The sequence below is a fragment of the Brassica oleracea genome, chromosome C4 (assembly GCF_000695525.1).
Source record: "Brassica oleracea var. oleracea cultivar TO1000 chromosome C4, BOL, whole genome shotgun sequence".
Classification (NCBI taxonomy): Eukaryota; Viridiplantae; Streptophyta; class Magnoliopsida; order Brassicales; family Brassicaceae; genus Brassica; species Brassica oleracea.
In genome coordinates, this window is record NC_027751.1 from 10,401,589 (window position 1) to 10,417,003 (window position 15,415).

Consider the following 15,415-nt stretch of genomic DNA (forward strand, 5'->3'; position numbering starts at 1 on the left):
TTCCTTTGCATTCCTATAATTTTATTCCTCTGCATTTTTTTCCTACTCATTCCTAGGGTGTGACTGGTAATCATCGAATAACATTAGGAATGAATAGGAAAAGAATGAATAAGAATAAAATTTTGGGAATGATGAGGAATGAGGGTTCCTTATCAAAATTAACAAGGAACAAATTTGCATTATAATTCTCTACAAAAAAAATGAATGAAAAGAAATGAAGAGTAAAAAATATTTCTCATGAATGGTAACATTTTGAGGAACATTAAGGAATGTAGTGTTTCTCTTCATTTCTTTGATTACCGTTCAAACCCTAGTGTTTCTATAATGGTCACCCGGTAGACTCTTATATAGATTGTGTTTACCGGATAGACTTTTTGATTCAGGAGATATTAACAACATAGATTGCCCAAAAAAAAGATATTAATAATATAGCTTTTGTTAGAAAAACAATATTCGTGATAAAGCTCCCCTGATCATTTTGTATTACAAACCAGCATTTTACTTTGTTCTGATAAAATAATATACCGTGTAGTTTACGTTTCCATTTCCCCCTTACTCCGCACCAAATGACGAATATACCCCTCATTTCTGCTGCTTTTTTTTTTTTTTTTCCTCCAATTAGTGAATAATAAATTGTCGCAATAATTTGTGTTTGTGGTCGGCTTGTCAAAGCGTAATACCATCTCTCTTGAAAGTAAACAAACGCATATAATTCAAAAATATTGAAAGAAAAAAATGAGAAAATTTTTTTAAGCAAAAAAATGGTAACGATGTCTCATTAGACTAATTCCAATTTCGTACTACTTTTACTTCTAATACCCTTTAGTATTTTCGAAAATAAATCAAATAAATAGTTTTGCAAACTGAAAAAAATTGGAAAAATAATAACTACTGATCAAATACCCATATAAACTTAGTAGTATTTTTTTAAATTTTAAAAATGTTTAAATCATAACTTCAAATTATGTTTTACATAAAGTAGAATTAACATTCTACGAAATAGAAAATGAAATCCACTTTTTTCAATGAACCTACTATGTTTAAAATACATAATCTAGTAAATAATAGTATTCTAAAAATATTTAGAATACACATTCTGCGCTTAACCTATCACTCTAAAATCTGTAAAAATCGGAAGTTACGGATTTCTATAAATCTAAAACATGTAGAAGCCGAAATCTACACATTACTATAAATCTAAAAACCTGTAGAAAACGAGCCCTACAGATTTACTGTAAATCTACAACCTGTAGAAATCAAAATCTATACATTATTATAAATCTAAAAATCTGTAGAAACAGAGTTCTACAGATTTATTGTATTCTACGGATAAAAATAATCAGTTCTGAAAAATATGGGAAGAAAATATTTGAAAATATTCAGTTTCCATATATGAAAAACGATTTTTCTGAAAAAAATAAAATTAAAAAAAATCGTTTTGAAAATATTCAGTTTCCATATATGAAACAACAATTTTCAGAAAAAATAAAAATAAAAAATTGGTTTGAAAATATTCGGTTTCCATATATGAAAAACGATTTTTCAGAAAAGATAAAAATAAAAAAATTGGTTTGAAAATATTCAGTTCCATATATGAAAAAACGATTTTTGAGAAAAAATAAAATAAAAACCGTGGGACATAAAGTGTAGGTTTATTAGTTTTTTTTTATTTGAGGATTTTTAATGTTTTTTTTATTTTAGTTACTTTAACTATTTATTATATTTTAATATTTAAAAAATGTTTTGTTAATTGTAATTTCGAATTTATAATTGAAATTAAGGGTCATTACTGGCATTTAAAAAAATAATTAGCCTAATAGAACATAAAGTATATACGATTAGTCTAATGGGACATAGTTACCATTTTTTTGGCCTTAAAAACAATTTTCCCAAAAAAAATTAGTTTGAGCTTAGATATCAATCTTATAATATTGGCATGGTTATTTTCCATTTGAAATGTCCATAAGTCTTTTATCAAGGACTTAAAACTTTGATGTTCTAATTATTAGCATTCCAATTTAATTTGGCACTAGGATAAAAAACATGCATCGCGCAAGGTGAGTTTATTTCTATATATTATCGATAATTTTTTATATATATTTAATCATTTTATTTATACATATACAATTTTGTTGTTATTATATAACTTCTTTTCGATGGACTGGATCAATTTTTATTAAAAATTGTGGAACTAAACTATAATTAATTTATCATGGATTGATCGGATTGAACATCAAACAAATTATAACAGAAAACCTTATTTTTTCCACTGAACACATTCTTGAAAAAAGTGAATAATAGTCTTTTCACAATTGAATTATTTCAACTTTTATCTTCCATATGGTTTTGAAAGTTTTCAGATCAACCATTGAATTGATACATGTCATTTTAATGCTTTTAGTCATATACTTAATGAAAATTTACATTTTTGTAATTCAAAGTCGTTTACAAAAGTTCAAAATATAACATATAAGAAAAATCTAACATATAAGAAAAAAATAACATATAAGATTTTATCATTTTTGTAATTTAAAGTCGTTTTAAAAAATTTAAAATATAATATATAAGGTTTCCTTATTTTTGTAATTTAAAGCATTTTAAAAAAATCAGAATATAACATATAAAAAAAAATCTAATTTTTTTATTATATGATTAATGTGATTGTTTAATTTTTTTAATAATATAAAATTAAACAAAAATGAAGAAGGATGAAAAAATTGTTTATCAAATCTTTATTATTTATAGTCATTAATTGACATATATATGTTAATCATATTAGGTAATTTTGTAGATTTTATTTAAGGAAATAATACACGTTTCTTATATTTTAGGTTAATATAATGTTTCCTATTAATTGAATTTGGACCAATATTTTTTCAGTTGATTCTTAAACTACCACGTAAGCTAAATTGTCATTTTAATTAAGTGACGTCTAAACATGGTATTTTTTAATTAGTACAATTTTAAGATTACAACTTTTTAAATAATCCTCAATTAATATATATGAGGTTAACTATATCTTTTAATGATGCATCAATAATATCAAATCTATTGCTTATTAGTACATTTACTATTAATTTATCATAATTCATAAATATAGTTGGAAATTTTTAGAGTAGTATTAAGAAGAGGACCCCACACACCCAAGCACCGTCACTTAGATACGCGAATAAACTGCTTTCAATTTAGGTGCGATTGCATACTAAATGTTTGGCAACTGATTATATAGCAAATAAATAAAATCAGTTTTATCATTTTGTTGGCCCATAGAGAAACTTTTACTTATGAAAAAGACTGTATTGATATATGTCAACACATAACAGAGATAAACATAAAGTCATAATTAAATAGTGGTAACTGAAAAATCCAATATATTTGAAATAATATTTACTAATTTCTTTCACTTTTAATTTTATTTGATTAAGGACCTCTTTGATTAATTAATGGGACCCTTGATTAATTGAAGTTTGATCAACTATAAAGGTTTGGAAAGATAAAAGGGGAATAGCGCGGGTCCCACAAGGTTCGGATCTGACGGACGATATCAACCCACGGCAAAGAAGATAAAATCACGCGTAAACGAGTTGTTGAAGAAAAGGGGTAAGATTGTCAATTCGCAAGAACCGGAAGAATTTATTAATCCGTACACGAGGGGGCAAAGACCATAACTCAGAACTTATTATATATATTTATTTAAATCCCCAATTTTTATTTTCATCGTTTTCACATTGAAACACATTAACATTGCGAGAGAGAGAAAAAAAAAGGCAAATACCAGAAAGGAAGATCCGAAATTTTCAGTTCTGGGAAAAAGAAAAGGAAATCACCAAGGGAAATTTTCATTCTAACTGGAATATTTTCTCTTTTGGATTCTTTTTTTCAAACAATAAATCTGAAATAAAAAGATCGTTTTTAACATTTGTTCTTCGTTTGATCTTTGATCAGAGAAAAAGGAACAAATCTATTTCCTTATTTAATAATCACAGTTTTTTTTTCCTCTTTTGTTGCTGTTAATCATTGTGATCATCGTCTCTTCTTACACACTCAAAAGAGGATCCGTCTCTGTTTTTTTTCCTCTAAAGACCAGTTTTTGATTCTTTTGTGTCTGTGTGTTGTGTTATACCGAGCCATGTCTGAAACTCAGCAGGTTCAGAACTCTACTGGGTCGATTCGATCTTCCGAGAATATTGAAGGTAGTTACTGTTTTCTTAATCTGCAATTTTTTTTTAAAATTTCATTAGGGGATCCATAAAGAAAACTTTTTTTTCCAGTAATGTGTTTGAAGATCATATAATCTTTTTTGTTTCTTTGATCATTCAAAGTCTCATTGATTCTGAATATTTTCTTCTAAATCTATGGAAGTTAGAAATATGTTGTGGAAGATTGTTCTCTGACAATGTCTTCAAATATTTGTTAAGGTTTAGGTTTTGATTGGTCTGTTAACGTTTGACATGGTCTATTAGTTCTTTTGGATTGAGTTTGTTTGTTTTTAATCTCTCCCCCTGGTTGTTTAGTTATATGATGCTCATGTCCTCGTGTTATTGGTGGTATGCTATTTGTAGATACCTTCAGGAGGATGAAAGTTAATGAAGAGAATATGGAAGGGCAATCAAGTCAATATCCTGATCGTCCCGGTGAGCGAGATTGTCAGTTCTTTCTAAGAACTGGGCAGTGTGGCTATGGAAACACCTGCCGATACAATCATCCTCTTACTCATCTTCCACAGGTATGATATACTTTTGGCTGGCTCTTCCCTGCTTACAGTTTCTGTTACTTTCAAGCTTATTTGTAATATTTTTATTTTGCAAGGGTGTCTTTTATCAAAGAGACGACCTGCCTGAGAGGATTGGTCAGCCAGATTGTGAGGTAATCCTTGAACTTCTTCCCCGGCGAATGCATCAAGTTTCCTGCATGTAGCATTAGCAACACTACTTACTTAAACTTGTTCTTGAGTTTTTTTTCAACATATTGGGTAACTGCATTTGTTATTTATGGTACATATTCAAAAGTGTTAATAGTATAGTAGCTTCTTGAGATTGTTATTCTTTTTTTTTCTCTGAAAATGTTTAAAGAACACATACCTCTTCTATATGCAGTATTTTCTGAAGACAGGAGCATGTAAGTATGGCTCAACATGTAAATATCACCACCCAAAAGACAGGAACGGTGCTGGACCCGTGCTGTTCAATGTTCTCGGCTATCCTATGCGACAGGTCAGAGATTATTACACCACCAGTTGCATTGTTTTGGAGTAAAACTTTATCTGTTGTTTCTTGTCTCTCCAGGGTGAGAAGTCATGCCCATATTACATGCAGAAAGGAATGTGTAGATTCGGAGTTGCCTGCAAATTCCATCATCCTCATCCTAATCCTCAGCCTCATAATGGCAGCCACGCTACTACATATGGAATGTCTAGTTTCCCTTCTGTTGGGTTTCCTTATGGAGGTGGCTTGCCGATGATGTCTATGCCTCCTCCAACATATGGAGTTATGCCACCTCCTCCTGCAAACTATGGAGCCATGCCGCCGCGTCCTCAAGTTCCTCACCCTCAGGCCTATATGCCCTTCGTGGTTCCACCTCCTCAAGGCTGGTCTACTTACATGGTATGTCTTAATTATCTTTGCTCGTATCCATACTATAGATAGATAAGAGACTATACTAGGGCTCTGACACTTCCCTTCATAGAGACCTATTTAACAAAAGAATGTCTTGATTTGAATGTTTTCGTTTTGCCCCCCTGGTGCAGGCTGGATCTAACCCCATTTATAATGTGAAAACTCAACCTGACTCCAGCTCGAGTGCATCGGTGCCTGTTGCAGTAACATCGCATCAGCACAGTGTTTCTGAAAGAGCTGAATGTAGGTTCTTCATGAACACCGGAACCTGTAAATATGGAGATGATTGCAAGTACACTCATCCGAGAGAAAGGATGTTACCACCGCCACCACCAAATCTTCCAGCTAGACCAGTGAGTAGTTCTCTTGTCTATCTTCGTTTTTTACTGCCAAGTACCTGGTAATACTAATTATTCTGCTTTTTGCTGTGTTCAGGGGAAACCAGCATGTGGTAACTTTGCCTCCGGATTCTGCAAGTATGGAGCAAACTGCAAATTTGCTCACCCAATGCCACTAAACCCTTACGATGGTACAGGCCTGACCATGCCTTCTCTGCCTACTGCCTATGCTTCACCTTTTACAACTCATCTGCCAAGCCGCTCTGATTCAAATGCTCTCTCCAATGGTAGTAAACCTGCTGCAGAGAATCACACCTCAGAGACTGAGAGACAAAACGACAAGTCTGAAGTGCAGGACCCATCACAACTAAGCGACTCTGACTCAACTGCTCTCTCCAATGGTAATAAACCTTCTGCAGAGAATGAGACCTCAGAGACTGAAGGAACAGAGAAGTCTGGAGTGCAGGGCAGCTCTGATTCAGCGGCCTTGTCCAATGGCAACTCTGGTGCAGAGAGTCCAAGTTCAGAGACTAAGAAACAGGAAGACCATCCTTCACAGCCAGACAAAGGAAAGCAGGAGTCATCTGATAAGTGATAATGCTACATGATCATATGATCATGATTATGAGCTCATAATCAATACAATCAGAACAATCCGGGCATCTAACAATCTCTCAAAAGATCTCTCTGCCCTTTTTGTTAATTTTTTGGAAGGAGGGCCTGAAAATGTTTTATCTTTTTGTTCTTTTTTGTCTTTTTGGGTTCAGCCACGGCTGAAACAAAATAGGAAATGAACAGTGTTTTTGAATTGATTAATAAAACAAAATTTGACATCAATTACTAGGGACGTTTTCAGATGCTCAACCAATCAGGTTCATTGTTATTCTGTTTTCCATTTTAGCTACCAAACTATACAGTATATTCCATTTTTATACTAGTGAAAGTTATCTTTCTCAGGAAGTTTAACCTTACCAAAATGGTTTAGATATCCAAATCGATCGTATATAATCGACATGAATCATTAGTACTGCGTGCTAATGGATCTGCACGTGTTTATTGTTGGAGTAAACATGAACTTAGCTTGAGAAAGAAGCAAGTCCTAATATTAATGGGTTTATGGTCTTTAGAGATAAGGATCAAAGTGTATTTAGGAGTTATCTAAATATGAGTGATTACCATTAGGATTAGGATAAATATGGTGTTATATAAACTAGTGTCGAGTCAAGGATATTGGTGTGAGTTGTGTGAGTTTGAGAGTTTAAGTTTTGAGAGAGTTTCTTAAGCAATAAGAAGTGAAAGTTCTTATTAATCTTTGAGTCCAATTACAAACGTTGAGAACAATAATTGGTATCAGAGCTTAGGTCATGGGGGATCTAATAGTGGCGTCTTCAAAACCGAAAGAAGGAGGATCTTCAATCAAGTGTCCCATTCTCAATACAACGAATTACACCTTGTGGACCATGAGAATGAAGATTCTACTCAAAGTGCATAAGGTTTGGGAGATTTTCGAGAATGAAGTAGGAGATGACGAGAAGAACAATATGGCAATGGCGTTGCTGTTCCAATCAATACCGGAGGCGCTCATACTGCAAGTTGGAGAGTTGGATACGGCTAAGAAGGTCTGGGGGGCAATCAAGACTCGTCATGTCGGAGCTGAAAGAGTTAACGAAGCGAGATTACATACCTTAATGGCCGAGTTTGATCGTCTTACAATGAAAGATACGGAGACAATAGATGCTTTCGCAGGAAAACTTGCAGAGATATCATCAAAATCAGCATCTTTAGGGGAAGATATAGAGGAATCAAAACTTGTTAAGAAGTTCCTCAAGAGTTTACCACGAAAAAGTATATTCACATCGTGGTTGCTCTAGAACAAGTTTTGGATCTTAAGACTACTGGTTTTGAAGATATTGTTGGACGTCTAAAGGCATATGAAGAATGAGTGACAAAAGAAAAAGAATCACAAGATGATCAGAGCAAACTGATGTATGCAAACAATGACTCTCAATCAACCTGTGAATCAACTCGTGATTCAAGTAATGAGTACAGAGGAAGAGGTCGAGGAGGACGCTCTTGGAACAGGGGACGAGGTCGTGGAAGATATAATGGAGGATACAATGGAGGAGCATATAATGGAGTGAGAGATGCATCGAGAATTACTTGTTTCCGCTGTGATAAGCTTGGACACTTTGTTGCTCAATGTCCAGACTTGAAGTTAAAGCTACAAGAGGTACAAGAAACCGAACAGAATGAGACTCAAGAAGCAGATGAGCTCATGATGCACGAGGTGGTCTACTTGAACGAGGGTAAGATAGTACCAAGTACTTATGAATCAAATAACTGTGAGGGTAATGTCTGGTATCTTGACAACGGAGCAAGCAATCACATGAGTGGAGACAAGCGCTATTTTTCAACCATCGACGATTCTATTACCGGTAAAGTGCGGTTTGGTGATGACTCACGCATTGACATCAAAGGAAAAGGGACAATAGTTCACCGATAGGAATGGAGAACCAAGGAAGATAACAGACGTTTATTTCATTCCAGACCTGAAGAGTAACATCCCCAGTCTAGGTCAGGCCACAGAGTTCGGGTGTGATGTAAGAATGAAAGGAGAAGATCTTATAATGCATGATCGTGACGGAAAGTTGATCGTAAAAGCAACAAGATCCAAGAATAGATTGTACAAAGTGCAGATGGGATTGAAAGAAACAATGTGCTATCTCTCTACCAAGACAAGTGACTCGAGCAGATGGCATGCGAGGTTAGGCCACATCAATGTCGATACTATGAAGTCTATGATGAAATGAGAACTGGTCACTGGGGTACCAAACATTGATGTCAAAGCAAAAGTGTGTGGATCATGTTTGCTTGGAAAGCAAACAAGACATGCTTTTCCCAAAGCTACTTCTTATCGAGCCTCGTACGCACTTGAACTTGTACATGGCGACCTGTGTGGCCCTATTACACCAACCACAAGTGGAGGAAATCGATATATATATTTGTGCTTATTGATGATTTTTCTAGATACATGTGGATAGCTTTACTAAAGGAGAAAAGCGATGCTCTATGTAAGTTCAAAACCTTCAAGACACTGGTGGAACAAGAGACAAAGATGCAGATTCAAACATTTAGAACGGATAGAGGAGGAGAATTTGTATCTAAGGAGTTCAACCCTTACTGTAATGAGACAGGCATTAGACGACATCTAACAGCTCCCTATAGCCCGCAACAGAACGGTGTTGTGGAGCGACGGAACAGGACGTTGATGGAGATGACCCGAAGCATAATGAAGCATATGTCAGTACCAAACTATCTTTGGGGCGAGGCAGCAAGACATTCCACCTACATGTTTAATCGGATAGCAACAAGAGTAATAAGAGATCAAACACCTTATGAAGCATTACGGTCTAAGAAGCCTAATATTGGTCACTTGAGAATTTTTGGTTGCATAGGGTACGCAAAGGTGGAAACAAAACTACTAAAGTAGTTGGATGACAGGTCTCGTATATTGGTTCATCTCGGAACAAAACCTGGTTCCAAGGCCTATCGAATGTTCAGTCCTCAAACACAGAAGATAGTCGTGAGCAGGGATGTTGTGTTCGACGAAACAAAAGGCTGGAACTGGAGTTCGACATCATCAAGCCAGAAAGAAGCGGGCAGTTTCAAAATTATAACTGGAGTGTTTGGAAATCACGGCATACAAGAAACCGAACCTGTAGAAACAGAGCAAAAGGCAACAGTGAAAGAGCTTGAAGGTGTTATTCAAGAAGAAGATATTGATGAAAGTGAAGATGTATGATCCTGATGAGGGTAACAATGATGATCAAGTGGCACTAAAAAGATCGCAGAGGCTTAGTACAAAGCCCAAGTATTTAGATGATTATGTGTTGCTTCTCTGTGAAGAGGAAGGTGAGAGATTACTTATGTGCCTCAACAATGAACCGGAAAGCTTTGAGGAAGCTAAGAAACACAAAGAATGGTTGCGTGCGTGTGAAGCAGAGTTGGAATCGACCACAAAGCTTGACTCGTGGGAACTTGTGGACCTACCTCCAGGAGCAAAGGCAATAGGTTTGAAGTGGATATTCAAAATCAAGAGAAACTCTGATGAAAGCATCAACAAGTACAAATCACGTTTCGTTGCAAAGGGTTATGTCCAACGTTATGAAATAGATTATGAAGAAATTTTTGCACCAGTGGCTAGAATCGAGACCATACGCTTGCTCATCAACCTAGCAGCTACCAATGGTTGGGAAATACATCACTTAGATGTAAAGACTGCATTCTTATACGGAGAACTAAAGGAGACAGTCTATGTTATGCAACCAGAAGGTTATGAGGTAAAGGGCAGCGAAGAGAAGGTGTATAAACTAAAGAAAGCATTGTACGGCTTAAAGCAAGCTCCGAGGGCCTGGAACGACAAGCTAAACAAAAGTCTACTTGATTTTAAGTTCACGAGATGCCATAAGGAGCCGTCGGTTTACAGAAAAGAAGTAGGAGGCAAACTGTTACTTGTTGATGTGTATGTTGATGACCTTTTCGTGACAGGGACGTGTATGAAGGCGATCAATGAGTTTAAAAGGGAGATGACAAGCAAATTTGAGATGAGTGATCTTGGGAGACTAACCTATTATCTTGGGATTGAGGTAACACAACATGGTGATGGGATCACTCTTAATCAGAACCGCTATGCCTTGAAGATTTTAGAAGAAGCAGGCATGAGGGAATGTAATCCCGTACATGTTCCTATGGAGGCTGGTCTTAAGCTAGAGAAGTCTGAAGAAGGAAAGGAGATTGATGCAACGGGTTACAGGAAGATCATCGGCTGTTTCAGGTATCTACTTCATACGAGACCAGATTTATCATATTGTATGGGCGTGTTGAGTAGATACATGTCAAGTCCAAGAGTGTCACATGGAATGGCGATAAAGCAATGTCTGAGGTACCTAAGAGGGACTACATCATTCGGCATTACTTTCGAAAGGGCTGGAAGGAATGCAACAAGGTTGGTGGGCTATAGTGACTCGAGTCACAATGTAGATCTTGATGATGGCAGAAGCACAACAGGGCATATTTTCTATCTCGGAAATAGTCCTATCACATGGTGCTCTCAGAAACAGGACACAATTGCTTTGTCCTCTTGCGAAGCAGAATTTACGGCAGGTACTGAGGCAGCAAGAAAAGCTATATGGCTACAGGATTTACTTCAAGAGATCATAGGAGCTTCACGTGAAAAGACTGTCATACATATTGACAACCGGTCCGATAGTACTTACAAAGAACCCGGTGTTTCATGGACGAAGCAAACATATCCATACGAGATATCATTTTATATACGAGATATCATTTTATAGGAGAATGTGTTGAGAAGGGACTAATGGAGGTGGAGCACATACCAGGAAGTGAACAAAAGGCAGATATACTAACCAAAGCTCTTGGGAGAGTCAAGTACAAGGAAATGCGAGATCTCATTGGTGTGCATGATGTGGAAGAGAAGAACTTCAAGTTTAGAGGAGAGAATGTTGGAGTAAACATGAAGTTAGTTTGAGGAAGAAGCAATTCCTAATACTAATGGGTTTATGGTCTTTAGAGATAAAAATCAAAGTGTATTTAGGAGTTATGTAAATATGGGTGATTACCATTAGGATTAGGATAAATATGGTGTTATATAAACCAATGTCGAGTCAAGGATATTGGTGTGAGTTGTGTGAGTTTGAGAGCTTAAGTTTTGAGAGAGTTTCTTAAGCAATAAGAAGTGAAAGTTCTTGTTAATCTTTGAGTCCAATTACAAACGTTAAAAACAATATTTATTACACGTTAATATGCCAAATGATAAAATTAGAAAAATATATCATTGAAATTTATATAAATAAGAAATTGGCCATTAGAATAAACACTATATTATAAGCCTCGGTTAAAAAAAACACACACTATAATGTGAAATAATTTATTGGATTGTCAATTTTGTTGGGGATTGAAGAATTGAAAAAAACCGTTCTTATAAAGGATACAATTGGACTGTCAATTTTGGATGGGAAAATGTGAAATAATTTATTCCACTAGTTACATAATTTTTTAAGTGGTGCTTAGTGAAATGAAATACCTTGATAAACTTGTAAGTGGTGTTCGGATTCAGCCATCTGTTTATTTTGTTTATTTTTCACTGAATTACTTCCGAAACAAATCCTAAAAATATATACAAAAACATTGTTAAAAAAAATTCTACAGGTTTGATAAAAATGAATGTAAATGAATATATTTCATTTTTAACCTATTCTATTCACATTTATTCTACTAATTTCATTTGATGATAATTACCATTTGCAGCTAAAGAGATGAGTTTTGTTTTTTCTTTCAAGCGAAATCTGAACAAAAATGGGACCCCACTCTCTCAGTCAGAGGCTTGGCCCAGAAAGGGAAACAAAGTAACGACGGCCATTTACGATGATGTGTCATGATATAATTGGTTAACCTACGTAACTCCACGTAGTCTGTGTTCTTAAATCTGCTGCTTCACAGGATCGAGAGAAAAGGGATACAGTTTCGGGAGAGAAAGTGAACGAAAGAGAATAGGAAGAAGAAACAATGTACATCAAATCACCATCAACGTGGCTCACGCTTCTGTGCCTTTCATTCGGATTCCTCAATCTCACCAACGCTCTTTACGGATCTTCGTCCCCTGTGGTTCAGCTCACTGCTTCTAACTTCAAATCCAAGGTAACATCCTTTTTGAAGATTGAGTCCGTGATTTACGAGCTGGGTTTACAGATCCGGTTTAACAATTTGTTGTTTGGGTAAACCGGAAGGAGAATTGATTTTGGTTGTTGTTAAACATTGTCAGGTACTTAATTCAAATGGAGTTGTGTTGGTAGAGTTCTTTGCACCGTGGTGTGGTCATTGTAAAGCTCTTACACCAACGTGGGAGAAAGTGGCTAGTGTTTTGAAAGGTGTTGCTACCGTTGCAGCTATTGATGCAGACGCTCACCAGTCTGCTGCTCAGGTTTGTTGATTTTTTTTTTTAATTGATTAACTTAATTGACACAGTGATATAGTTATCATCCAAAGCTTGTAACTTTTTCACTGCTACTACAATGTCTTCAAGGATTATGGTATTCAAGGCTTTCCAACCATCAAGGTGTTTGTTCCTGGAAAGCCTCCTGTTGATTACCAAGGAGCTAGAGATGCTAAATCCATTGCTAATTTTGCTTACAAGCAGGTTTGGTTACATGCCTGCCTCCTTTGTTGATTCTTAGTTACTTATTTTTTTTTCTATTTATCAAGAAATTCTTATCCTTTGACATGATTGGGTGCATTTAAAGACATGTAGTCATGTAGAAGATGTTCCTGCTACCGTGTTGATTTCTTTTGGTTAGAAGCAGATTACATATTCTGATAAATATTGTAGTTGAATCTCACTGATCGTGCGTCAAACAAAGTATAACACTGATCTGATTATTTTCTTTGCATCTTTTGCTCTTAAAAAGTAAAATATCAAGATACAAAGAGCAGCACTTGATGATGTAAATTAGATCAGTATCTTTTCCGGGGTTTTGTATCTATTTTAGTAAATATAAATCGAACAACTATGGCGCCACTATGTCGTTTAAATTTGCATTGCACATGTAACAATTCTCTTCCAATCTCGTGTTTCCTGCACTCAGAAACGCTGTTTGCTGTTAACTTTTTCTCAGATTAAGGCTCTCCTGAGTGACCGTTTGGAAGGAAAAAGTAAACCATCTGGAGGAGGATCTAGTGAAAAGAAATCTGAGCCTAGTGCATCCGTGGAATTGAACTCTAGCAACTTTGATGAGTTGGTCATCAAAAGCAATGACCTCTGGATCGTTGAGTTTTTCGCACCTTGGTAAGTTGTGATTACTGACACGCTGGACTGTTCATGGCTTAAAACTTTATTGGTGGAAGTAACATGGTTTCTTTTTCCTTTCTTCCAAAAGGTGTGGACACTGCAAAAAGCTTGCCCCAGAGTGGAAAAGAGCTGCAAAGAACTTGAAGGGGAAGGTGAAATTAGGTCATGTCAATTGCGATGTTGAGCAGGTAAGCACTATAAATGTTTACAGTCATATCTTTTGTATCAAAACTCCTCTATTCATTTGGTCCCGTGATAAGTTCTGACCAATATTGTTATACATTACAGTCGATTATGAGCAGATTTAAGGTGCAAGGATTCCCTACAATTATGGTATTTGGTGTAGACAAAAGCAGCCCATATGCTTATGATGGTGCTAGATCTGCGTCAGCTATAGAATCTTTTGCTACAGAACTTGTGGAGGCTAGTGCTGGGCCTGTTGAAGTAACTGAACTAACTGGACCGGTATCGTTTTCATATCACTTACTTCTCTTTTAGAATGGTACTCTGCTCCAAATCAAGACATTGACATTTGTTGTATGGTGATTGTATAGGATGTCATGGAAAAGAAGTGTGGTTCCGCTGCTATTTGCTTTGTCTCTTTCCTACCTGACATTCTCGACTCCAAAGCTGAAGGAAGGAACAAGTATCTCGAGATGTTGTTGTCCGTTGCCGAGAAGTTTAAGAGACATCCTTACAGGTATGCTAAGAAATATTGTTTTCTCGCTGATGCATCATGGCCCTGTTTTAGAGCCTCCTCGGTATTGATGTTTTTAGTGTTCTGTGGAACCTAAACTGAGCAAAGTCATACCTGAAAGTTGCGTCAAAGAATCAACAGACAATCTTATACAAGTGTCCGGACACTGAACCAATATTATTAGCACAGATTTGAGGTTTAGGGTTCTCGTTGAAGTGTTAGGACATTCCTAAAATTAGAATGAAAATCTCATGTAAATTTTGCAGTTTTGTGTGGGTGGCGGCTGTAACGCAGCCGGATTTGGAGAAGAGAGTTAACGTGGGAGGATACGGTTATCCAGCAATGGTAGCCATGAACGTGAAGAAAGGAGTGTATGCTCCTCTTAAAAGCGCATTTGAGCTTCAACACCTCTTGTAAGTTCGGCTTAACTAGATATCACAATGGTTCAGAATCCAGTTTACTGATTTTTCCACTTTTATAACACGTACTCTTTGGTTGTGTTACATCAGAGAATTCGTGAAGGATGCTGGAGCCGGTGGAAAAGGAAACGTGCCAATGAACGGGACACCGGAGATCGTTGAGACAAAAGCGTGGGACGGTAAAGACGGGGAAGTGATGGAGGAAGATGAATTCTCACTTGAAGAACTCATGGGAGGTGATGATGATGCTAATGTAGGAACCAAGGATGAGCTGTGAAGAATCCCAGGTTTGACCTGATTTTTCTACTTTTGGATTGTGAACCGCTGAATGTTTCTCTCTTTATATTTCCAAAAAGAAAGTAAGATAAGAGACTGGAACCATCCTTATGTAGAACTTCCCAAACATATACTCATTATCAGAGAATCTTTGGTGGGAGTGATATTAGAGTACATCGCTCTTCACTTTTGTTTCAGTGGTTTTG

At 36.0% G+C, this 15,415-nt stretch overlaps 2 protein-coding genes across 2 annotated transcripts; both read left to right on the forward strand.

Annotated features, from left to right (window-relative positions):
* The first annotated feature begins 3,664 nt into the window (after positions 1-3,664).
* LOC106336691 (zinc finger CCCH domain-containing protein 26-like) lies at positions 3,665-6,790 on the forward strand. The gene is made up of 7 exons (XM_013775607.1): positions 3,665-4,193; positions 4,563-4,726; positions 4,810-4,866; positions 5,097-5,213; positions 5,286-5,603; positions 5,747-5,968; positions 6,051-6,790. The coding sequence occupies exons 1-7, from the start codon at positions 4,130-4,132 to the stop codon at positions 6,546-6,548; spliced, it is 1,440 nt and encodes a 479-aa protein (XP_013631061.1). The 5' UTR covers positions 3,665-4,129; the 3' UTR covers positions 6,549-6,790.
* Positions 6,791-12,538: 5,748 nt separating this feature from the next.
* On the forward strand, positions 12,539-15,406 carry LOC106336763 (protein disulfide-isomerase 2-3). The gene is made up of 9 exons (XM_013775695.1): positions 12,539-12,670; positions 12,795-12,953; positions 13,056-13,169; positions 13,645-13,814; positions 13,906-14,005; positions 14,106-14,282; positions 14,372-14,517; positions 14,781-14,927; positions 15,024-15,406. The coding sequence occupies exons 1-9, from the start codon at positions 12,539-12,541 to the stop codon at positions 15,208-15,210; spliced, it is 1,332 nt and encodes a 443-aa protein (XP_013631149.1). The 3' UTR covers positions 15,211-15,406.
* The last annotated feature ends 9 nt before the right edge of the window (positions 15,407-15,415 follow it).